The sequence below is a fragment of the Diceros bicornis genome, chromosome 3, assembly GCF_020826845.1.
Source record: "Diceros bicornis minor isolate mBicDic1 chromosome 3, mDicBic1.mat.cur, whole genome shotgun sequence".
In the NCBI taxonomy this organism is placed as follows: domain Eukaryota; kingdom Metazoa; phylum Chordata; class Mammalia; order Perissodactyla; family Rhinocerotidae; genus Diceros; species Diceros bicornis.
Genome location: NC_080742.1, coordinates 60,406,177 through 60,429,966, shown reverse-complemented (window position 1 = coordinate 60,429,966; position 23,790 = coordinate 60,406,177). Strand labels below are relative to the sequence as shown.

Genomic DNA, 23,790 nt, shown 5'->3' with positions numbered 1-23,790 from the left:
CACCGGGCCGGCCCCCTATGCAGGTTATATTTTTTAATCACAAGGTAATTAGATGAGAAATCAGTAACAATAAAGTTGCTGAAAAGCCCCAGGTGTTTGGAAATTAGAAGACACACTTGTACAATACCCAAAAGTCAAGGAATAAACTCAGGTGACATTACAAACTATTTTAAACTGAATGATAATAAAATACAACATACTAAAACAAAATTTGTAGATGCCGCTAAAGCAGTGCTTAGAGGGAAAGTTATGTAGTCTTAAATGCTTATATTGTAAAAGAAGAATGGTTAAAAAAAATCGGTGATCTAAGTTTCTACCTTAAGAAGCTAAAATAAATAAGTGTGAGTTACATAAGTAGAAAGAAGGGAATAAAAAGAGCAGCAATCAATGAACTAGAAAAGAAATAAATAATACAGACAATTAAAGCCCAAACTGATTATTTGAAAAGACATGTTAGGAAAAAAGAAGAAAAAACCCCAAATAACAATACTGGAGTAAAAGAGGAACTATCACTACAGATCACACTGGTATTAGAAGAAAAATAAAGGAATATTGTGAATGACTTTATGCCAATAAGTTTTAAACTTCAGATACCAAATGTGCCAGCTATAGAAATGAACGGCTTTGATTTCCCTTCAAGAAAGAATTTGCTAATCAGCCCTGAGGAGTGCAGTTAGCTGATAGCTTCCAACTATAGCACATTCAAGATCCATGGCAGCTTTCAGGCCAAGGCCATACACACTCTTTCTAGGTAGCCTCAGTCAGTGAGCATGGTGGAGGCACCAGAGCCTGGCCATTTCTGTCCATTGTGGGACTCCTGTAACAGACAGTGTTTGTTCTGGAGCTTCCTATTGGGTTGACTGAGACCTTGTCAGATGTACATCTGCTTCCTCTCTCCTTTTTTCTTTCATAGGCATCAGATCTGCCTCATGGTCGAAAGGTCTTCAATACCCAGCCGTGCTTTGTGCCTCTTTATCTTTCACAGGCACTGCCTATCCACCAGTAAACCTCTTGCTCTCCTAACTCCATCTCAGCATTAGCTTCTCAGAGGACTAAACTGGTATACCAAAACTGACTCATGATGAAGTAGAAAATCTGGATACCCATATCTATTAAAGAAATTCAATCAATTCATTATTAAAAACCTTCACACAGTGAAAATTGGTTATCCTGGTGCTACCAAATCTATACATAACTTTCAGAAAACAGAGGAGGGGGCAGAAGTTCCCAATCATTTTATAAGACCAGCAATGCTCTGATACCAACACCTGACAAAGATAATACAGGAAATAAAAATTACAGACCAGTGTCCCTAATGAACAGAGGTGTAAAAATCCCCAGCAACATATTAACAAATATAATCAAGCAATATATAAAAAGGATAATATATTGTGACCAATATAATTTTATCCCAGAAGTGGTTTAACATTTGAAAATCAGTCACTGTGATTGATTCAGTATTTAGTAAAACAAAGGAAAAAACCTAAGGAGAAAAATCATCTTAATAGCTATAGAAAATAGATAATAGATACAGAAAAAGCATTTCATAAAGTCCAACATTCTTTCATAAAAATTCTCAGCAGTCTAGTTATTAAGGGAAAAAAAGGAGGAATTTCATCAACCTGATAAAGGCCGTCTACAAAAAAATGCATCATACTTAATGTTGGAACACTGAATTTCCCCCTCTAAATATTGGGAATAAGGCAAATATGTCCATTTTTGTGCTTCTATTCAACATTGTACTGGAGTTTTTAGCCATAGCAATAAGTCAAGAAAGAAATAAAAGACATAATGATCAGAAAGGAAGAAGTAAAACCAACTCTATTCATAGAAGACATGATTGTCTACGTAGAAAATCCTAGGGAATCTACAGAGAAACTGCTAGATCTCATAATTGAATTAAGCAAGGTTTCAGGATACGACATCAGTATATAAAAACAATGTATTTTTATACATTAACAGCAAACAACTAGAAAATGAAGTTTTAAAATTTCCGTTTACAAAACATCAAAAATCATAAAATTCTTGGGCCGGCCCGTGGCTTAGCGGTTAGGTGCGCACGCTCCGCTGCTGGCGGTCCGGGTTCGGATCCCGGGCGCGCACTGACACAACGCCTCTACGGCCATGCTGAGGCCGCGTCCCACGTACAGCAACTGGAAGGATGTACAGCTATGATATACAACAATTTGCTGGGGCTCTGGGGGGAAAAAATAAATAAATAAAATCTTGAAAATAAAAAATCATAAAATTCTTAGGAATAAATTTAACAGGAGACATGCAATATCTATTTACTGAAAAATAAATATATTGCTAAACGAAATTAAAGAAGACCTAATTAAGTGGAAAATATACCATTTTGTGGATTGGAAGGCACAATATTGTTAAGATAGCAATTCTCTCCAAATTAATCTGTAGGTTCAATGCTACACAATTTTTTAAAAAGAAATTACAAGCCTATCCTAAAACTTAAAGGAAATGCATAGGAGCTGGATAGAATAGCCAAAATAGTCTTGGAAAAACAACAAAGATCAACAAAGTTGGGGGAGTTTATTAACTGACTTCAACACTTACTATAAAGTTAGTTATTGAGACAGTATGAGATTTGTATAAGCGAATACACATATCAGTGGAATAGAATAAAGAGTCCAGAATTGATCTGCAGTGAAATTTTCAACAAAAGAGCCAAAAGAATGTTTGCTGACATGTCATGCTTTGACTCTGAAGGCCGAGGGAATGTCTAAAGGGTGATTTAGAAATCCATACATTTCAATGTATATAAATTTTACCACAAACAAAACAAAACACTTGGAAAAACACAAAGGGCAGGGCAGAACTATGTTCCTTAACTTTGGCAATTAAGGATACATTCAGTATGATTTATTGATAGCTTTAAAAGTGGCCTTTCTTTTCTTTGTTCCCCGCTTCTATTTTTCTATTCAAAAAATAGAAATTTTTTGAAGCACTATTCTTTTATAAATTTAGCAGCATAAGTGTAAATGCTTTGAGATTGGGTGAATTTTGTTGGAATGAAGATGGTCTCTATTGAGCTGCTGAAAAACATTTATTTGAATCATTCCAGTACACATGGTGTGTTGGCTGTGACATGGCTCTCAACCAGCATGTAAAGTCTGCAGTCGGCTTCATTTATGGCAGTCAGTACTGCAAAATCTTTAGCTTAGCACTTTATAAAAAACAAATAAACCAAACAAATAAAAATGCTCCCACATGTGCCATGTGGTTGCTTGATATTTATAATTCTTTTAGCCTTGATCTTCCGCACCCAGCATTGATTTCAGAGACAGGGCCTTGGCTCCTGCCTTCCCTCTTTGCAGCCTGAATCACTCCTCTAGGAGTGGAAATAAACATCTATGTCAGGGTTCCATAAGAGCTTTTATAGCTGCCTCATTTGAAATGAGGTAATTGAGTCCCTTGATTTGGAATGTAATAAAATTTTAGCATGACCATTCTTTCCGTGCAACTGAGGGTTTGAAATTGAATTTTGAAAAATTTCCCCCTCGTGGAAACCTAGTATGCCGTACAGCAACCAGTCATGATGATTTATATATGTTATATATATATATACACACACACACACTATGTATATACTGTGTTATATTTTATAATATATGATACAACATATATAGACATAATGTATCTCATAACATATTACATCGTATATATAATATATGATATACATGATTATATATAATATAATGTATACAATGTATATTAAATGTCTATAATATAATCTATATAAAATATAATTATATATTAATTATATAAAATGTATATATACAATGTTATTAGGTAATAACATTTATATAAAATGTAAATTTAAATATAAATTATATAACATTTATATACAATGTTAAGAGATGGACCAAGAGAGTGATCCTTCCTCTGTGCACCTTGGTGTATGATGCAAAGAAGCTTTTCTCTCCCTTATCCACCATTCACACTAACGGATGATTGCAAAGCGCGGAAAGCTGAGTCTGCAGTCTCAGAAATAGTGCTCCACCTCCTTAACAACAGTGCAGATTGAAATGCTGGCCCCAGAGCAGCTTGGAGATATGGAAACCAAATGATACTCTTTCTCCTTCTCTCCATCTTTTTGCCCAGGTCCTTGCAGCCTGGCTGAGGAGTCTGTAGGCAGAGTTCTGGAGCTTTTGGGAAGAGGGACTGTCCTCCGATGTTACTAAGGCTATTTGAATTATGGGTCAATTGAATGGGAAACAGAGTTGTTTTGTCTTCAGATAATTAGAGAACATAAACATAATTTATCTTTTGTTTTTTAAGCAGTTCCTGAAGACTAATAGCATTTCTATTCCTGGTCTCAAATAGCTGCAGGGGCTGTAAAGAAGAGTTTGATTCCACTAATGTGTGCATTCCTGTGTCACTGCCTGCTCCGTGGCTTGTTCTGTTAGCAGTGACATTGAGGCGGTTCTTTTTCTCTGTGTGGAAGCCATGGATGCCCGCCTCCAATGTCATGTACCATATGGGAATCTTTTAGCGGTTGAGGTCTTTTAGCATGCCAGATATAAGCAAATGGTAATGATTAGTTATTATAGTTCTTTATATGGTTTATATATATATATGTATATTACAGTTATATATATGGTTGTTTTTCCTCTAAGTAAAAAAAAAATAGCTAATATTGTTTACTACTAACACTGTACATTATTATATAATAATGTTTTCACAGTAATATTAATGCCTACCTATTGTATTAATAAATCTTACTAATTGCTTTTATTACCTGGCTCTCTTATTTTCCTGAGGCAATTTCCTTTTTTTTTTGTAATCTGATGTTTGGATTTTCTTGTGACTCATTGTCTGTAGAAAGGATCATTCTGGAATTTTTATTTAACCTTTCTTGCTACTCTTTTTAATCCATTTTTTTTTGTTTGTTTTTTCTGTTCTCTGTTCCCAGTAAGTTTGATTTTTCTGGTTTGGAATTTCTTTTTTAAGGCATGATCCTCTGATGCCACCTAGGGGGCACCTGTAAGATTGGGGTTGCCTGTCTGTGACTCGGACAAGCCTTTAAAAAAAGTATTTGCTGCTTTTCTAGCTGGCCTAGATGGTTTAACTTTCCTTGCAGCTTTTTTTTTTTTTTTTCCTGGCTCCAAGGACAGAGAATCTTTGATGCAATGAAACCAAACATTTGAAAATCATGGACTTTGTTTACCTTTTTAAAATATCACTTTTGCGTAATGATAATAGCTAACTCGCACATGCTGCTTTCTACCTGCAACACACTGTTCGGAGGGCTTGAAGTAGCTCGTTTCATTACCCCAGCAATCCTCTGAGTTAGGTACCTCCACCACCACCATCATCATTGTCGTCCCCATTTTAAGCAGTTCCTGAAGACTAATAGCACCTCTATTCCTGGTGATGAGGAAACTGAGGCATAGAATGCGTCAGTAACTTGCCCACTCCGAGCTGGAGGGGGAACCTCTGTTGTCTAATGGCAGAAACCACCCACTTAACCATTTCTGTCCATTGCATCTCATGCCCTCTGATCTCCAGCAACTTTGGATCACGGTCCTTTCCTGAGAGCCGTTCCCCTTTTGTAGGTTTCTTTTCAGCATCACAGCTTCTGAGGTGATGCAGAATTTCCAAGGTCATTATTGAGGCTGGCCTGAGAACACTAGAAAGAAGGGAAATTGCGAAGCTGTTTTAAAAATAAATATGAGCCTGTTTTCTATTCTATTAATTGACAATAGTTGGGAAGATTCAATCTAAAAATTTTATGAGACTTTGTGGTGTAGCAATTGTGGTATATATGAGTCTACAGATTAAAAATCTGAACAACTGACCTTATTTTCTAAAAATCAAGCGTATGAATCAGTGGAGTTGCATACAGTGTAGAAATCCTGATGGGCATCATTCAATGTACTAGAAGAGAGAGTACTTATCTTGAGAGTTTTAAGTTAAAATTTATTATGATGATAATTTACAATAGAGGTGAGTTTCTGTAAAAGATTCTGAGTGTCTGTTAAAGTGTTGTTTTGAAAGCACTAGAACCAGGATGTTGTCTGATAAGGGTCACGGGTGGAGCTATTGTAGAAGGACAGAGTTTTTACCTGAGCTTTCCTGATCTCTGTTTTTCTAACCCACATTTTAGATCCTCCCTACGGTCTTCAGAATCACAGCAAGTCTGTGGCCAGCAAACAGTCATTATCTCTACAGATATTCTATAAAGCCGTTAACTAAAGATAACATACTGACTAATGTAACATAGAAATGAATATGCTTACTTACATATATATTTGTATCTAAGTGTGCGTGTGTGTGTGCACATGCCCAAACACACACACACATGCACACACAGGTATATAGAGACCATGCGAATCCTTTGTAAAGTGCTAATACTCTTAATAAAATTATTTCTAATCTTCCCTATTGGGTACCCATGGATAATAGAAGAAGCCCACTGCCCTCTCTCAGTTGCCCTAACTTTCATTTGCTGAGAAGCTCTTCTTTAAGCTATCATTTACTGATTGCTTATATGCTACATACTTTATTGAGTGCTCTACAAGCAGCCCTGTGGTTAAATAGGTATCACTATCCAGTTTTTCAGCTGAGAAGACAGAGGCTCAGAGAAGTTAGTGAACTGCCCTGTAGGACACAGCTCGCCAGAGTGAGAGTCAGTGTGAGCCCAGGTCTGTCCCACTGAGGCCCTGACTCACCTCCATGAAGCCGACCTGCCTCCTTCCTATTAACTCACGTTCGTGAGGAAATTGTCTGTGTCCCAGTTGCTTATCCCAACCATCTTTTACAATTCTGCTTCTATTCATTTTTCTAAAGCTTTCCTGCTTCTCTGTCTTTCCTTGTGCTCAGCTCTTGGGCCCATCACCATTATGCCTCCTTGTGTTTTCCAGCTTTGGAGACATGCTGTCCTTCACCCTGACAGCCTTTGTTGAGCTGATGGACCACGGAATAGTGTCCTGGGATACGTTTTCGGTGGCATTTATTAAGAAGGTAATGCAGATTGTGCTTTCCTAGGCTTAAATGACTTCCTTCTTTCATAGACATTTTTCTCTGCTTTAAGGATATCTTATAGTTGTCTCCTTTAGTTCTTTGTGTTAAAAGGAGGATGGGGTTTTGTTAGTATTATGTATGTGGGGGTCAGGGTGCCTAAATGCTATGTGAAAATGACATTTTCTCCCCACCGGGATCGTAAAGGATTGCACAGGAGAACCCATAGTCAAGAGAAATCAAGGAGTCATGTTGTTAAAACCAAAGAAGCATCTACTGAGTCCCTGTGTAGGACTCTGTTGTTCTCAAGACCTACGTCGAGTTCCTGCTGTTCTTCCTGAACTTCCCAGTGTTCAGGAAAGGGGAAAGAGACAAAGTATACTGACTTCCTGCATGCCTGGGTTTGAAGCAGGGGTACAAGAGAAGGAAATCTGCCTAGGTCCATGCCTCTTAGGCAGAGCAAGCCTGCTTACTTGTAATCATGGTGCAATAAATGTCTGTGGGATCAAATAGTTCGATTGGTTCCTCCTTCTTTAGCTAATAAAGGGATGGGCAAATGTGGACCTGGTGTGGGGAGAGAAGGCGGAAAAGCCCCCCACCATTCCCTGCAGCTGAGTTGTAATAAAGACACATCTACATACTTAAAATTCTGTTTCCAGTCTTCTAACAAAAAATAAGTAGCTCTGGGGACCAGCCGTGTTGTGTAGTGGTTAAGTTTGGCATGTTCCGCTTCTGTGGCAGGTTTGGATCCCGGGTGCAGACTTACACCACTCGTCAGCCACACTGTGGTGGCGACCCACTTATAAAGTAGAGGAAGATTGGCACAGATGTTAGCTCAGGGCTAATCTTGCTCAAGCAAAAAACAAGGAAGATTGGCAACAGATGTTAGCTCAAAAGTAAATAAATAAATAGCTCTGACATTATAACTATTAAATGTAGTATTAAATCATGGATTATTGTTATTTATTAATTTGTTAACTTATTTTTCCTCTCTTTGTATTTGTGAAATGGTTTATAAATGTATTGGCATTTTTCTTCCTGCTGTGTATTATATGAAATATTTGGAATTCATAAATTTATTTTATAAGTATAGATTCCTGGCAAGGGTTATCTAAAATAAAGAATCTCAGAGAATCTGTGCAAAAGCTAGAAAATCAAAGCAAAATCCAGTAAGTGTCACTTGAATTTTTGAAAACTTTTATTTTGAAATCATGGTTGACTTATAGAGAAGTTGCAACAAATAGTACAGAATGTTCCCATATGCTCTTTATCCAGCTTCCTCTAATGTTAACATTTTGGTTAATGATAGTACAATTATCAAAACTAAGAAATTAACAGTGGTGCAGTACTATTACCACTGTTTGATTTTACCAGTTTGTCTACTAATGTCCTTTCTCTGGTTAAGAAGCTGATCCAAGATCCAACACTGCATCTATTTGTCATGTCTCCTTAGTGTCTTCCAATCTGACAGTTCAGTTTTTCCTTTGACAATTTTGAAGAGTACTGGTCAGTTATTTTGTAAAATATACTTCAATTTGGGTTTGTTTGATATTTCCCTTATGGTTAAATTAAGATTATGAATTTTTGGCAAGAATACCAGAGAAGTAATGTTCTGCTCTTCTCAGCGCTTCATATTGGGGTACGTGGTGTCCACATGTCTTATTAATGGTGATGTTGACCTTGATTACATGGTTGAGGTGGTATCTGCTGGGCCTCTCCACTGTGAAATTACTCCTTTTCCTTTTGAAGTTAATCAATATCTTGAGGGAGATACTTCCTCGAATTGAAGGGCATAGGAGAACCCTTAGTCTGTTGAATGAGGGTGTTGGGAACAGAAGCCCCACAGATTTGAACGATGTTGCATATTTATTTCAGACAAGAGAAGATTGGGCACCCAGGGCCTTCTCCATACACTTCTCAATCCTCTTTCCTTATGTAAGTGCATAAAGCCAAAGGAGATGAGTAAAGGGAATCACCTCGAAAACACACAAAAAAGAGGAGGCCTCTTTTTGCCTATATTTGTCAGTGGTATGAATTGCTAAAAAGAAAAGAAACGATTGTACACGAAGAAGTCAAGGAAATTCTGGTGTGTTATAAAGTACTTTCCTTTGGTGGTGGCCGGGAATGTAAGCATTAGATTATGAATGCAGACAGCAAATTGCTAAATTTTGTCTTTCTAAGATAAAAATTCTAGAGAAGCTTCTTCCAGTCTGAAGATACTGGGTTTTGTGGATTTTTTTATACTTAGAATTTTTAACTCATTCTGAATTTATGGCAGGCCTTTCTTTCCTGCATTCCAATTGCCTTGCTTGTCTGTTATTAGAGTCTCTTTTGCTATTAAAAATAATGCTGTTCTAAATGTGAACGCCTTGGAAATTTTGTTGTGCTTTCACCCATATTATCTCTTTTGATGCCCACAGCAATCATTTCCAGAACAGAGCAGACAGTCTTGTTATTCCTGGTCAGAAGGCAAGGAGGCAGTGGCTGGGGAGGTTAAGTGAGGTCAAGGGAGTGGGGCATTGTTGGGCCCATGGTTCTAGGCTCCTTCCCCCATAGTCATGCACCTGTGCTTTCAAGTGATGGAAACAATAGCTCCTGAAGACTTGTTGAACCAGCATTTGCTCTTGTTCAGCCCTCCCTGACCTCACCAGTGGAGAGTTCAGTGATTTCTTCTGCACTCCATTCTCCTTGGATCTTGTGTATGCTCCTTTTCTAGCATTTTTACCACATTTTTGTGAATTTTTTGTTCTTTTGACTGGCTCTCCCAATAGACCGTGAGTCCTAGGAGGGTGGAACCACGGCTTTTTTCATGACTTTATCCTCAGGGCCTGGCACAGAGTAAGACCTTAATACATTTCTGTGAAATGAAGGAATGAAATTTGCTTTGGAAGCTTTTTTTTTTTTTTTTTGTGAGGAAGATCAGCCCTGAGCTAACATCCGATGCCAATCCTCCTCCTTTTTGCTGAGGAAGATTGGCCGTGGGCTAACATCCGTGCCCATCTTCCTCTACTTTATATGGGACACCACCACAGCATGGCTTGACAAGGGGTGTGTCAGTGAGCGCCCGGGATCCGAACCTGCGAATGCTCTGGCCCCTGAAGCAAAGTGTGCGCACTTAACGGCTGCATCACCAGGCCGGCCCCTGGAAGCATTTTTTTAAACCCTAGAATTTGAAGAAGAGAAGCAAGGAATACAGTGGCACTGTACTTAAATATATTTCAAGTAAAATTTCAGTTATGAATTGAAAAGAATTACAAAGCTGTCTTTCTTTAAATGATGTGAGAAGTGGTTAGAGAAAATGACAATAATTTAATTTTCTAACTACTTAAGAAAATGGTTTTCACTCACTGAAATTAAATAAAAAATTATATTAAATCTAAGGAAGCAAAGGCTAGCAGTCTTGGCAGTTTAAATAAAAAATTAAGTATTTTTGAAAGGCAATACATTTAATATATTCCATGTCCTCATTCCCAGTCATTCATTCTGTTTCCTTTGCATTGCTACTTAGATCCCAACCCCTTCTGTGAATTTGAAAAATGGTCATCAGAAAATGACTTTGTAATTGATAGTTTTTGTAAGGTTGACTTTTTTTTATTCATTAGCTGGATCAAATTCAGCACTTTGACAACCCAGGAGTTGTCTGCAAGCAACTGTCTTTTAAATGGAGCTTTATCTCAACAAAAATCAACTAGGAAATGCGCTGACAAAAGATGTTTATCTCTGTGATCCAGACTTGGCTTCCTATTAATGCCAAATTCATACCAGTTTGGAGAAATATTTTTTCCCTGCCAGCTCCTGTCTCCTTCTCTACTATCTGTTTTGTTATATGTACATCTGGATTCTAGTTTACAAATTTTATCTTCAGTAAATAACATCATTTCCTAGGCACTTTGAAACTTGGAACTCCTTGATGCCAATATATAGTGTTGTTGCTCTTTAAAGACTTGGCTACTTAGGGAGAGGATAGGAAGACATGGAGAAGAAAGAAATGAAAAAAAGAAAAACTAGAACTTTTTGTGTGATGAGTTGGTTTTCCATTGGCTCAGTGTAACCTCAGTGCATTTTCTTGGAAGAAAATTTTCATACAAATGCTCTTGAAATCTTAGCTCTTCAGGAGAGCCTGGTTCACCCTGAGATATTTTTGGTGCCTGGACAAACATCTAGCCATTTCAGTTTAGAGACTCAGTAATTTTTACCTCTTAAAAACTTGGGAGATTTATGGGCCTCTCTCAGATAATTTAAAATATGAGAGTAGAGCTCCATGCTCTCTCTGGTTCTTTTCAGTTTTGATAACATAGGAAAATTGTAAGATCTCATGCTAAGTGATTCTAAGAAGTGTTTATGTGTTTTTAGTAGTTTGTATCGTTGGTCCATGCACTGTGATGTTCCATAGCTTCCTAAAAGTCACCCAAATATTCCTCTGTTTTACTTAGGTAACATTTTTGAGTGAATGGAAGCATGTGGAGGTTGTATATATAACTATTGCTAACTCCTCTTACCTCTTCTTCCTTGTGATATAGACCTTCTTTCAAGAAGCTGTACTTTGCTTGGCTTAGGCTGGCTCACCTGTGTTGGCCAAAAGGGCAGTAATGGAGCTGGGAAAAATTTAAAGGCAAGAGAAGTTATTATTGATTTTGGGGGAGGATAGAAGATATTAAAATCTAACCAGACAGTCTTTAAACTTTCATAGCTATACTAAGCTCTATAGTTTTTAAACTTGACATAGAAAATAACATTTGTATGGATTTTTACCTGCACTATAAAGAGCCTGTGTACTGTCATTATGATTCCTCAATCAGTCCTGACGGCTTGGTTATTAGTACTCATTAGATGAAAATACCAGGTCATTTAAATGTCTGGTTAAAACCACTGATAGATAAAGGCAAAAGATAGAAGTTAGTTTCAAAAAATGACTATTATCTCCTACAGAATTGTACCTAGGACTCTAATGGGTTGCATGCCTGCTCTCTGCCAGGCAGTACTCAAGGTAAGTGTGTTACACAAAATGCTCCTTTGTAACCTGCATCAGGATTGCTGAAAAGATTTTCTATATTTCAAGGAAGAAGTGAAGTAATAAAAAAGATTAATTTTAAGGAATACTTGGATGAAGGTAAGGAATTAGTTTCACGGGAGAGAAATAATGGAAAAGGCAAAAGGAAATGGAATATGTATTTGGGGTATAAATATGCCTGAATTAAAGGAAGATTGCCATTGAGCAAGCCATTGGGAGCAGGTGAGAGTTAATAATTTGCGGAGAACTTTAAAACCCATTATAAGAAGGTGTACTTTATATCAGAAAACATTGAGAGTTCTGATTGAATATTTTGAGAAAGGAAATATTGTCAAAAGGATATTTATGGACATAGAGGGTAAATTTGTATTGGAGGCTAATCTTGAACATACAGGAAACTGAAGAAGATGCTGTCTTAGTAACACAGGAATGAGTGGGACCATGGGCCAGTGTTGCACATACACAACTGAATGTGTATCAAAGAGGAGACATTGCAAATGAGTTCACAGGGATAGAAAATAGAGAACTGGGACTATTAATCCCCAATGATTATGGCAAACTTGGAAAAAGGTGATAACGAGAAGGAAGGATTAAGAAGGAAATGAGATTGGTTTTCACCCCTTTTAATTTTAGGCTTTGTTGGAATGTCTAAATGGAGGTATATTTTTGGATGCCAAGAATAAGCACTTAACATACTTCATAGTAAATGCCTTTTTATCTATCTGTCTCTGCTGGACTATAAGGTCCTTGAGGTTAAAAATCATGTGGGTTTTGCTCATCTCTCTATTTCCAGATCCCAGGACAGTGCAAGCCTGTTTTATGGAACATGATCAATACATACTACTTGAGTGAATGAAAAGAGGAGATGAAACCTAGAGGGTGGGGGAGGGAGTTTGACAGTGGGTTCTCAGGTAAAAGATTCTCCATGGAGTCTTAAAGGTACATTCAGATTTACTAAATGGAGACAAGAAAAGAAGCATGGAAGGAGGAGAGAATTAGTGCAGAGAAAATCAGAGGTATTGTCAACAAACTTCTTTGTGAGTTCTTCTGTGTCTAGTTTTTCAGTTTTCTAATAAGTGCCAAGAACTGTGCTGGGATAATGAGAAATGATTGGGGTGGTGTTGGTGGGGAAGTCAAGAAATTGATATTCTGTTTGGAAGAGGTCTATGTTAAGTGTTAAACTATGAGCACAGTATGAGGATAGTTGGATTTTTGTCAGAGAAAGATGGCTTTAGGGAAAGAAAGGTCACCTTAGCACCGTAGAGTGGAGCTAACTGTGAGGATTGAGGCAGGGCCTTGCCAGGGACAGTAAACACGCTGGAGAAGTTTATTAGCCATGAAAGGAGCTAAAGCAGTCTTTTGAGAATCTTAAAATTCTCATACTCTTCCTGTAGTTTGTATTATAAAATAATACTTTCTTGGAGTATAAAGTCATAATGTTATTAAACTTCTTCGTGTCATACACTTTCCACTCCCTGAGATCTAGATGGATCTGGGGGCAGAGAGGGTGTTGGTATCTGTACCCCCCACCCCTACTTTCACCAGGGAGTCACTGGGCTAGAAACAATTGAGAGAGTAACTGTAAGTCGCCATGAGTGCCTTGCATTCTATCTCATACAGGATGGAGAGGGGATGCGGAGAAGGGGTTGATGGGACAGCAGAAAGGGAAAACTTAGTGTTGACAGGGGGAAGCAGCAAGTGTCAACTTCTCAGGGAACCAAATTATTTAGCTTTTAAGAAAGCAGTCATTATGTTGATATAATAATAGCCTTTTAATGTGAGTTGTCAGCATAGTCATAACTTTTAATGAAGCCTCTGAAATAAAACCTTTATGGTACCCATGTGTTTGGGTTACTGTGATCCATTATTCTAACTCTTATTTTGCTTTCTTCTTACATTGTGATTTGTTGTGTTTGAGGCCTTAGTGAGTAATTCCTCAGGGAATTGTATTTTAGAGCTTAAACTATTAGGGAATATATTTTAGAGCTTAAACTGTTATTTTAACTTTTAGCACTGCTAATTTAAGTGTTTTCCTGTTTGCGAAATTTGAGAGACGGGAAGAATTTATTTTAACCATAAGAAATTGGAAGAATGGGGCAAAGAGTGTTTCGCTGAACAATAACAAGGAGAGTAGCCAGTGACTGAAAAGTTGCCAGTTGAATTGTGTTGACAAGTGTGATTTGTGTGAGTCCCTTAAGAATGTAACAGGATCATAATAAGAACATAAAAGTCATAGATCGTGGGGGTGAAGGAGTAGCCTGGGAATGGAAGAGAATGGCTATTAGTATATGTTGAAATCATTGTCTCAAAAAAAAAAACAGGAGTCCTTACAATGTATGTGCTGAAATCATCTGCTCCTGAAAGCTGAAACTGAGAAGAATAATCCCAGAAGAACCAGACAGAATAATTCTTTGAAGCTGTCTCCATTTTAAAGTGGCTTATTATTGAATTACAGAAATAGCATATATATAGTGTTTTGTAATAATGTCATGAGCAATCATTGTTGACTCAATGCGTTTCTTGCTCTTCTGCTGTAATTCCAGGTACTTTTCATCCTCAGTGTCTGGTGTTTCTTAAATGAGCTCTCAATTCACTTGATTTGCTCCCTTCTCTGCTTTCCATGAGTAGTCAATTGTGTCCCTCTTGGATTTTCAGATAGCAAGTTTTGTGAACAAGTCAGCCATGGACATCTCAATCCTGCAGCGATCCTTGGCCATTTTGGAGTCGATGGTGCTCAATAGCCACGACCTGTACCAGAAGGTGGCACAGGAGATCACTATTGGCCAACTGATTCCACATCTTCAAGGGTAAGCATGCTGATGCCACCACTACAGCGAGGGGAGATGCTTCAGGTAGACAGCCACCATAGTGCCCTGGGAAACATTTCATATTGGTTTGATTAAATATACGGAAAAAGAGACTTTATTTGGCTTATAATCACATCCGGTACCATGCTCATCCCCCGTCACACTGAAATGGCAGTTACTTGTCCTTGGGTGAGCTCCATGCCTGTTCTTGGCACTCTTCTGTCCCTGGTGGCTGGCCCTTAGTACACACTCAGTTTGATGAATGTTGGTCGATATCAGTAGAGTTTTACTTTTAATAAGACATAATAGGTTTTTGTTCTCTTAAGTTCTCAACAAAGTCTTCCCTTAGTCATTTAAAATAGTGTTGTCTGTGATATAATGAGTATTTTCATATTAATTAGGAATTTTTAAAGGCAGGCTTCTTTCTTAGGCCCAAAGGGATTTCAATGATTGTCTTCTTTTGCATTTTATAACGTATATATTTTTTTCTAGAGGCTTGAGCTATAAGACAAGTCCCTTGCAGCCTTTAGTCTTTGGGGCTTTTTCTCTTCTCTCCACTTGAGGTAACTAGTAAGGTTGTCTCCGATCATACCAGACTGAGAAGGACCCCCACTACACAATGCCACATTATGAATTAAAGTATTTGTGGTTGCAGGTGGCAACAAACATCCTGGGCCAGCTTACACAGGACAGGGAGCTTATTGAAAGGATACTGGGGTACTTTGTAGAACCCAGGAATGACTTAAGTAGCGAAGCCTTGGGAAGGACAGAGACTGTGGCCTCCTTGGAGTCCTCACAACAGGCCTTTTCTCTAGCGAATTGGCTGGCATTAATGGGCCTTGGCTCCCAGTAACTGCTGCCCTGGGCTCTCAGGTCACGTTTGCAAATTCTCAAGAGGAAACCTGATGGGCCCGTTTGGGTTTGTTTGGGTTGGAGGTGCAGGGTGAAGATGTGAGGGAATATTTAGTAGTTCCCAATATATCAAAAACGTTAACTGTTGTATTTATAATATAAACTACCAAAGTGCACTAGATATTTCCTTCATTTGGATGGAGGATGGTGACCAGAATGTAAAATTTTAAGTCGCACAACCTGTGGATTGTGGCCTCAGGGAAAATTAGCACACGGGCTAAAATGATGATTTTGTATGAAACCTTCTTTAGAAATAATACCAGTTTCACGTTTTCCTGAATGTGAAATGTATTAACTTTACAGTCTATATCTTTTCTCTGAAACTCGAGGGCATAGTTTCGCGTTCACGGTGTACTTTGCCAAAAGTGGAGAGTTTGTTATTTGCCAAGCTCTGTGCCAAGGATTTTATATGCATTACCTCATTTTATCCTAAAAGCAACCCCTTGAAATAAGTGTGTTCTTACCTGGTGTTACAGATGAGGAAATTGTGTCTTGGGGACACTGCATTAACTTGTCTGAGGCCACACAGCCAGCCTCTCGTGCATGGGGCTTTGAATTTCATCCTGCCAAAGGCTGTGTTCTAAGCCCTGCCTCTCCCCAAATTATCACTAAATGTAGCTCACAGACTGCTCTTTGTTTATGCCTTGGGTCCTTCTGATTTACTATTTACCATGCTGCTTGCATTGGATCTTTGCTTCACTTGGAATTTCTGATTTCATTCTGGTAAAAAGCAAATTGGTAAACATAAATACCTGATCTTGTTTTAAAAAGTTTCTATTTGGAACTAGGTTTTTAGAATACAAAATGTCATTGCCATGGAGACAAAGCAGTTTCCTTTATAATAAGTCCAGGAATGTGGGGACACCCAATACTACTCCCAGATATACTTCATTCATCAGACAGAATATTACACACCTACTTACACATACGCACACGCTCACACACATATGCTCATGTATGGACTCTGGGTCCATGCTTTTAATCCTAATAGGGAGAAGGGGAGAGAGCCAGCTGGCCCCCTATACTCTCTGGGAGATCTCCACTGAGCAGTGTATTAACCGGCTAGTGATAGTAATTGTCCCTCCGCTGTGTTTCCAGCCTCATCGTGGTGGAAACACATTCTCAATTCTGACTCCATTTTCTAGATGCTTCCTTTCTCTCTCACCTTTTTTTGGAGAGGTGATCATGAGCCTTATCATGGTCTGACTCAGGGGTATTCTCTTCTGATTTTCTGTATTGTTCTGCGTCTTTACAGGACAGATCAAGAAATCCAAACCTATACCATTGCAGTGATTAATGCACTTTTCCTGAAGGCTCCTGATGAGAGGAGGCAGGTAAGTTGTATTTCTTTTGTCTTAAGACTAAGCCCAGGGCGGGCAACTTTTGGTGCAGAGAGAGCCCTCTCCTTCCCATCCCGGGGACTCCTTGGGCCTCCCTGCTGCTCTGTGGCTTGGCTGGCCAGCCTAGGATCATTCAGAAATCCAGTGGGAACTAAATGGAGCTGGGCAAGCCCTTGTCTGAGGAAGAATGCTAGCAATGCTCCAGCAGTAGAGACCTTTCATCAAATGAAACCCAATGTAGAAGCCCAAAACATAAAATGATGAAAGTGTTGCTGCTGTGGTAGAAGCAGAATTGGAAGCCCCCGTGATCTTCTGTCATTTCACTGAATGCTCACTGGGGCAGGGGAGGTGTTGTCTCCATTTTCCTGATGAGGAAACTGAGACCCTGAGAGATGTCACGCTGTGCCCAGGGAAGCGTGAGATGGAGAGGTGAGAGGACAAGAGGGAGAATACGCAGGTTGCTGCCACTGGTTGAGATAACAGTTCATGTCAGAGCAGCCCTTTGCTTGATGATATTTCTGTTGTCCGTGTGTGGATGTGGCTGGGAGGACTGAGCAATCCATTTCCCCTCCTCTGTGTAAACAAAAGGAGAGAACCACTTAAATGCACCTATATGAAACATACCCTTTTATGCTCTCCTTTGTCTGTAGATCTTTGGTTCTTCTTCAAGTAGGGAAAGGATCCTTATAGAGGGAGGTGTGGAAGAAGTGGAATTTTGCATGTCTTGGAATTTACCTCCCACCTCAAAATTCATTCGTGTTTTTTCCATCAACATAACATATACTGTGTTACCTTGGTCACAGTTCATTTCACTTAAAAACTGGGTGGAAACATGAGATCTTTCAACCGTTAGAAAGTGTGCTGGGGAGCTCTATGACAGTTACCAGTAAACTATTTTAGAAGAATTTAGAAAGCTAGCATGCTACTGAACACTGTGTCAAGAATTTTATTTTTTTATTTTATTTTTTTGTTGCCAAGGATTTTAAACCTCAGTGACTAAATGTGAGGGTTTCTGGTTTCTTTTTCATTTAGGATGGTTTGCTCATTCCTAGGGGCTACGTTTGCACAACGAATGGAGTGACTTTATAGTTTCCTGTGCTTTTGGTTTGGTGTTGGCTGGAGCCAGGAGGGCCTGCCCTCCCCAAGCCTGTGCTCCAGGCTGGATTTTTAAGGGTGGCTTTGCAGATCTTATGTGGGATCATGGGTGGGGCTACTCCTTTTATATTTATATCTAAATACTGAGCTCATGATAACTCCCAGCAGCCTGGCAAATTGCCTGGAAGCTCTCATTGTGCACATGCACAAGCCTGACGTGGGCATTGGAGGAGCTTGATCCTTCCACTGGCCAGACCAATGACATCTGGCCAAACCACATGGTGGCTGATTATAGAGAGTCTGACCTCTGGGGAGTTTCCTTTCCCCATCTGTGGGAGAAGAGGCTGGATTAGAGGAAATGAAAGCTCATGTTTACCCCAAGTTCTGTGATTTCACTTGGATCTCTGGATCTAGACATGAGTAAGATGCAGACGCTTTGCATCTTACTGTTATATCAAGAATTACTGTTAATCTAAAGAACTGGAATTGCGTGACCATGGAGAAATAGGGAATCAGGTGTCAATCTGTAGTGACTCCAGGACAATGATAACAATGAAAATATGATGGAATATGAATATAACATTAGGCTTGGCTTCTGTGAATCAAATCTTTTATTTTGAAAATTAGGTAATATGAAACTGACATGACTCAATTTGGACATAAATTATAATAATAATAATAAACCACGAAGGGTAGTCTAATAGCATTAAACCATTTAAGTAAGCAAACCAACTAAGAAAGAGTGTATATAATTAAGCAGAAAATCAACAAAGTATTATTTGACTAATTTAGTCTTTGAAATAAAAATAGCTACAAGGTACTTACTTGCCCATAGAAAATTAACTTGAACTTTATAAATTGTGTTGAATTTAAGATGAATCAATGACTGTTGTTTGTCAAGTCAAAAGGAGTATTTTGATATTTAATTTTTAAAAAATTTTTTCAGTGAGTTAAGAGAAAGTTAGCTCTAAATAAATAATTTCAAGTTCATAGTGAAAAAAAGTTTGATGTTATTTTCTGAAGGTCAATGGAAGCCTGCAAAGCAAAAGATCAAGCTAATTAATGATATTACCTGGGTGGCTGTATATTATATCGTTACTGGCTTTTGTTCTGAAAAATTAAAAGTTCTGAATTTTTTTGGCAAATAGGAAAATTTACCAAAGCCTGCCATCAATGATAAGTTTTTGAGAGTTTACCATGTGCCAGGCTCAGTGTTCAGTGTTTTAGTCTTATTTCATTTAATTCTCATATCAGTAGAAAGCCTTATTATTTCCATTTTACAAATGAGGAAATTGAGAGTCAAAAGGAATAAAGAACTTGGCCAGAGTATTGAGCTAAGAGTCGGAGCTAGAATCCCAACCTCCTCCTTGCTCTTATCCGCAAAGCATCCCACTGAATGCCAGTCAAGGAGGCATCACCCACAGAATTCTCCTGTATTTGCCTGGTAAAGAACTCCCTGAAGGCTGAAAGACACCAAGTCCAATTTCTCACTCCAATTAGATTAAAACATAATCTAAACATTTATTTACTGGATTTACAGGAACACCTTTTTCTTTTGTTTATATTTTTAAAGCCTTAGGACAATGGATAAATTCTACTTTGGTGAAAAAATTTTATTTATTTCAACTTTTCTTTCCAACTTGGAGCCAAACACATTGGTAGGACTCCATTATCTGGGTTTTCTTTATCTTTCAAAATGTATAAAATGAATTTGGAAGGATTTTAACCATCTATAACCTTCTTTCTGCTTTGACTGAAGAAAAATACCACCATAGTCAGATCTTTTTACTTGTCAGGCAGACCCGAACGATATTTTTGTTTTGCATTCACTGAGCGGGCCTTACTGAGAGATCTCTGGGCTTGGCTTGGGGTGGGGATATAACTTCCTCCTCTGTGGAGGCCCCCCTGTTGGCTCCTGTGGGGGGCGGGGGTCATCTTTCCCATGCCTCCCCATGTAGGAGAGTCTCCTTTTCCCTGCACAAATGGAGGGAGAGGGGTTGCTGTTAGGTGAGTAAATGGATCCTCTTCCTTACAACTACTTGCTATGGTTCATTTTACTATTTTCATGGCAAACGTGTTAGCGAGATCCCTTCCAAATTTCTCTACAAATATTTATGGTTTTGATAGGCATTATTATAAAAAAAACTTTTTAGTAAACTATTTGGTAGAAAAATTAGAAAATATATATTCCAGATTAAGAAGTTTTGAAACTCCTCTGATTGCATTCCAGAGAGAGGCAACCACCGCAACTACTCACAGGGGGTGACTTTCACGGTCCTACTTCCTGCTTTGTTCTTCGCAGACTCTCCTACATGCATCATTTTTTCACCAGATGCGATCATACTACATGCACTGCTTTTTGTTTAAACTACTTTTAAAACTAAGCAAGATTTTGTGGACATCTTTTCATGTCAATGTAACTATATCCATATTTATATCTATCTATACTTTGATATCATCTTAGTGGTATAAAATATTCTCTATGGATTCTCAAGTTTACTCCAGCAGATCCCTAATTTTGGACAAAAAAAAAAATCCATGATGTGGGCAGAGATTTTCCTGTTTTTCTCTCTGACCAGGCTTCTGTTCCTTAGGAAGGCAGTAGAAAATATTCATTCATTCTTTTATCAAACATTTATTGTCTACTGTGTACCATTGTGCTCTGGGCTTGGAATACAAAGATGAAAAAGACAATCTTTGGGCCACTGAGATACCCGTAGCCTTGTGCAGAATATAAATATTGTAAACAGATAATAACAATAATTGTTCTAGTAGATGTTGAAACTGTATTGTCCCTTCTAACTTATTTTAAAATTTTATAAATCAATAGGCTAAAATAGGCACAGAGAATATTTTTTCTACTTTTTTGTTTGTGTGTCAGTTAAGCAGTAATTTCATTTTAATGAAAGAAAAGAAATTAAAAGAGCTATAGGGTCCATTGGGCCTTTTGTTTTTCATCTGGTCCAAGAAAAAAAAATGAACATTTCTATTTTGATCAGGAAGAAAGCACTGCATTCCACCCACCGTGGAAGGCAGGTTCCTTCTGGATTGCCATTTAACTTGTCTCTGAACGTGTCATTGTCCATGCTCTCTTGTTTTCAAGAGATTGGAAGAGGACCTAGTACTGGATTTTGACTTTAATGCCATCTAGCTTTTTTAGATCACTTTAGAGTATTTATGCACTTGTCAATGCAGTGCATCAGCAGGGGCGTTAAAATAAAGCTATAACCTCTAACAGAGTCCTCTGCATTTCCATCCCTTCTTCTCTCCTGCTTGCTTTCCCTTCTGTGGTGGCGATGATGCCGTTAGGTTGGTGTAGAGAGCAGTGTTGACATCCTTGATTGTCCTCTGACTGTAAGTCCCTGCGTTCCCTTCGTCAGCACAGAGCGGGCTCCCATTCTGCTGCTGTCCAGCCCTGCCTGTGTGTCCCCCTCCTACTTCCTCCCCGTGTTCTGGGTTCCGCTTGCTTTCTGCAAGTTTATTTTAACCTTGATCGAATTCATGGTTGTGTTTTTAAATCTTGGCTTAGTTTCTTTCTCCTCTTCTCGTTAAGAGTAGCAGCATTAAAATTACCCCCACCCAAAGACAACCTTAAGTGTCTTCCTGAATATGAGCAGTATTTTTGCTTTTGAATGTTTGCACCAAGATTGTGCTCAATGATTTAATTTTTCTTTAGTATCTGTTTGTCAGTATTGAGAAAGGGTGTCTGTGAATCATTTCATTTAATAAAATCACCTGCACATCTCTGCTAGTCAGGCAGAAAAAGCACAAAGCACAACTTGCAGAAATGAGGCCTGGCAATGCTGAGTGCCACCCTAGAGCTTAGCATCTGCCCAGATATTTGTCCTTTGCTGAAACTCCACTCAATTCATGTGCATAGACTGTTAAGCCCTGGGGTGTGTACTACCCCCTCTTTGGTTTTGCACAGATGAAGATGAAATGGCTTTTAGAAGACTTAGACCTTTAAAGTGATGGTTCTCTAGTATTGGAATCTCTTTGGTGCAGGTATTTGTTGCCCATTAAAAACGCTCTGCACAACATAGTCTAATAAAAGCTGCTGAGCCTTTCTAGTGGAGAGCTGTTGCTTTCCTCTGGAGTGTTTGATCTTATTGAGCATTCACCTTTTCCTGGAAGGAGGAAATTCCTGGAAAAAAAAAAAAAAAATGAAGTTTGCGAGTCCCGGATTTCCTTCCTTTGCTTTTGGACATGGCTTTGTTATCTAAACAGAACGTTGGAACAGTAATTTGAATACTACTATCTGACTCCATTCTTTCATAAGAAATACTGCTGATATCCAGTTACGAAGCACACGCCAAAATAAAGTCATTTTGGACCATGTTGAAATGTATCTTTTCTAACCTAAGCTTTTGTGTGGGTGTGTTTTTCTTCAACAGGAGATGGCGAATATTTTGGCTCAGAAGCAACTGCGTTCCATCATTTTAACAGTGAGTATCTCTGTGCTGTGCACACTTGGTGGGGTGGAAGGGCCTGGTGCACTTATTTGTCTCCTCTTTTGGCTTCAGTTTGTGGTTTGTTCTGTGACTCGCTTCTGTGGTGAAGCAGTAGGAACTAGAAAGGGGGAAAAAGCGTGCTTTTAGAATTGGAGTAAACAAGGCTTTCCCGAAGGGAATGGCTTTATAGGGTTGGAGGGAGGGGTCTCTGGAACTGCTCTAGAGAGAAAGACGTTCTGGCAGGAAGGGCTGGAAATCTCAGTGGGCAGGTTTATTACACTTTCTGTAGCTTTAGCTTCGCATTTCAGGAAATCAGGGGCTCCATAAGTGAAAAATCCACCACTCTGAGCTTATACTGTTTTTAATGAGAGAGCTATTTGGAAACATATCAGACCCTCAGAAGTCCTGAAATTTTGACCATCATTTCCTGGGCCCCTTTGCAAGAGAAAGGCAGGAAAGACATACAAGGAACCCACTCATTAACGGCAATGCAAAAATGACCTGAAACCTCGGTGGAAAAGAAGCCCTACGTGTTACGTTGTGAATGTTTAGAAATAAATCAAATAGCGAGATTTCCTGAGGCCTTATCTGCTACTTGACTTCTAACCAAAGGCTGAAAGAAGCACATGTGGTTGATTCCCCTCTTTACCAAAAAAAAAATAATTTCTGCTTGTGTGATTCTGCAAGCTTACAATTACACACACACACACACACACACACACATTCCAATACAATGAGGCCATTAAAAATTAAAAACCTTATAAGGGCAAACAAAATAAATATTTTAGAACCCAAAGCCAATAGTAATGACTACAATTTGTCATCAAGTTTGATTTTAAACTTCCTGACTGTCAAGGATAAAGAGAAACCATATGAGTGTAATTTTTATGGTTTGATAAAAGAGGTACCCCAGTTCTTCGGAGATGACGTATTTTTCCCCCTGGAACTAGAATCTGAAATGGGTATTGGTAGAGCATTCTAATACACTCTAGGTCCAAGAATAGTTTCGTAGAAATTGCACAAGGATTTATAATATGGTTATTCTGTATGCTGGCTCTCAATACAAGTGGAAGCTGCAAGATTAAATTGTAGCTGAGAGAAGGTGTTTGTGCAAGGAGAGGAGAGTGGCCAGATGAAGGAGCAGAAATGTTTAATTCAGGTCTTAGCCGGTTGTTGGTGTGGCCGTCGGAGTTAGA

At 38.6% G+C, this 23,790-nt stretch overlaps 1 protein-coding gene across 4 annotated transcripts in view; it reads left to right on the top strand.

Annotated features, from left to right (window-relative positions):
- ELMO1 (engulfment and cell motility 1) overlaps positions 1-23,790 on the top strand; it is a 525,628-nt gene that overhangs the window by 176,073 nt on the left and 325,765 nt on the right. For all 4 annotated transcript variants that reach the window (XM_058528310.1, XM_058528301.1, XM_058528318.1 and 1 more), the window contains 4 exons: positions 6,882-6,981; positions 14,645-14,796; positions 16,964-17,042; positions 22,538-22,588. In XM_058528310.1, the coding sequence (XP_058384293.1) occupies positions 6,882-6,981; positions 14,645-14,796; positions 16,964-17,042; positions 22,538-22,588 (382 nt within the window). The remainder of the gene's footprint in view (positions 1-6,881; positions 6,982-14,644; positions 14,797-16,963; positions 17,043-22,537; positions 22,589-23,790) is intronic.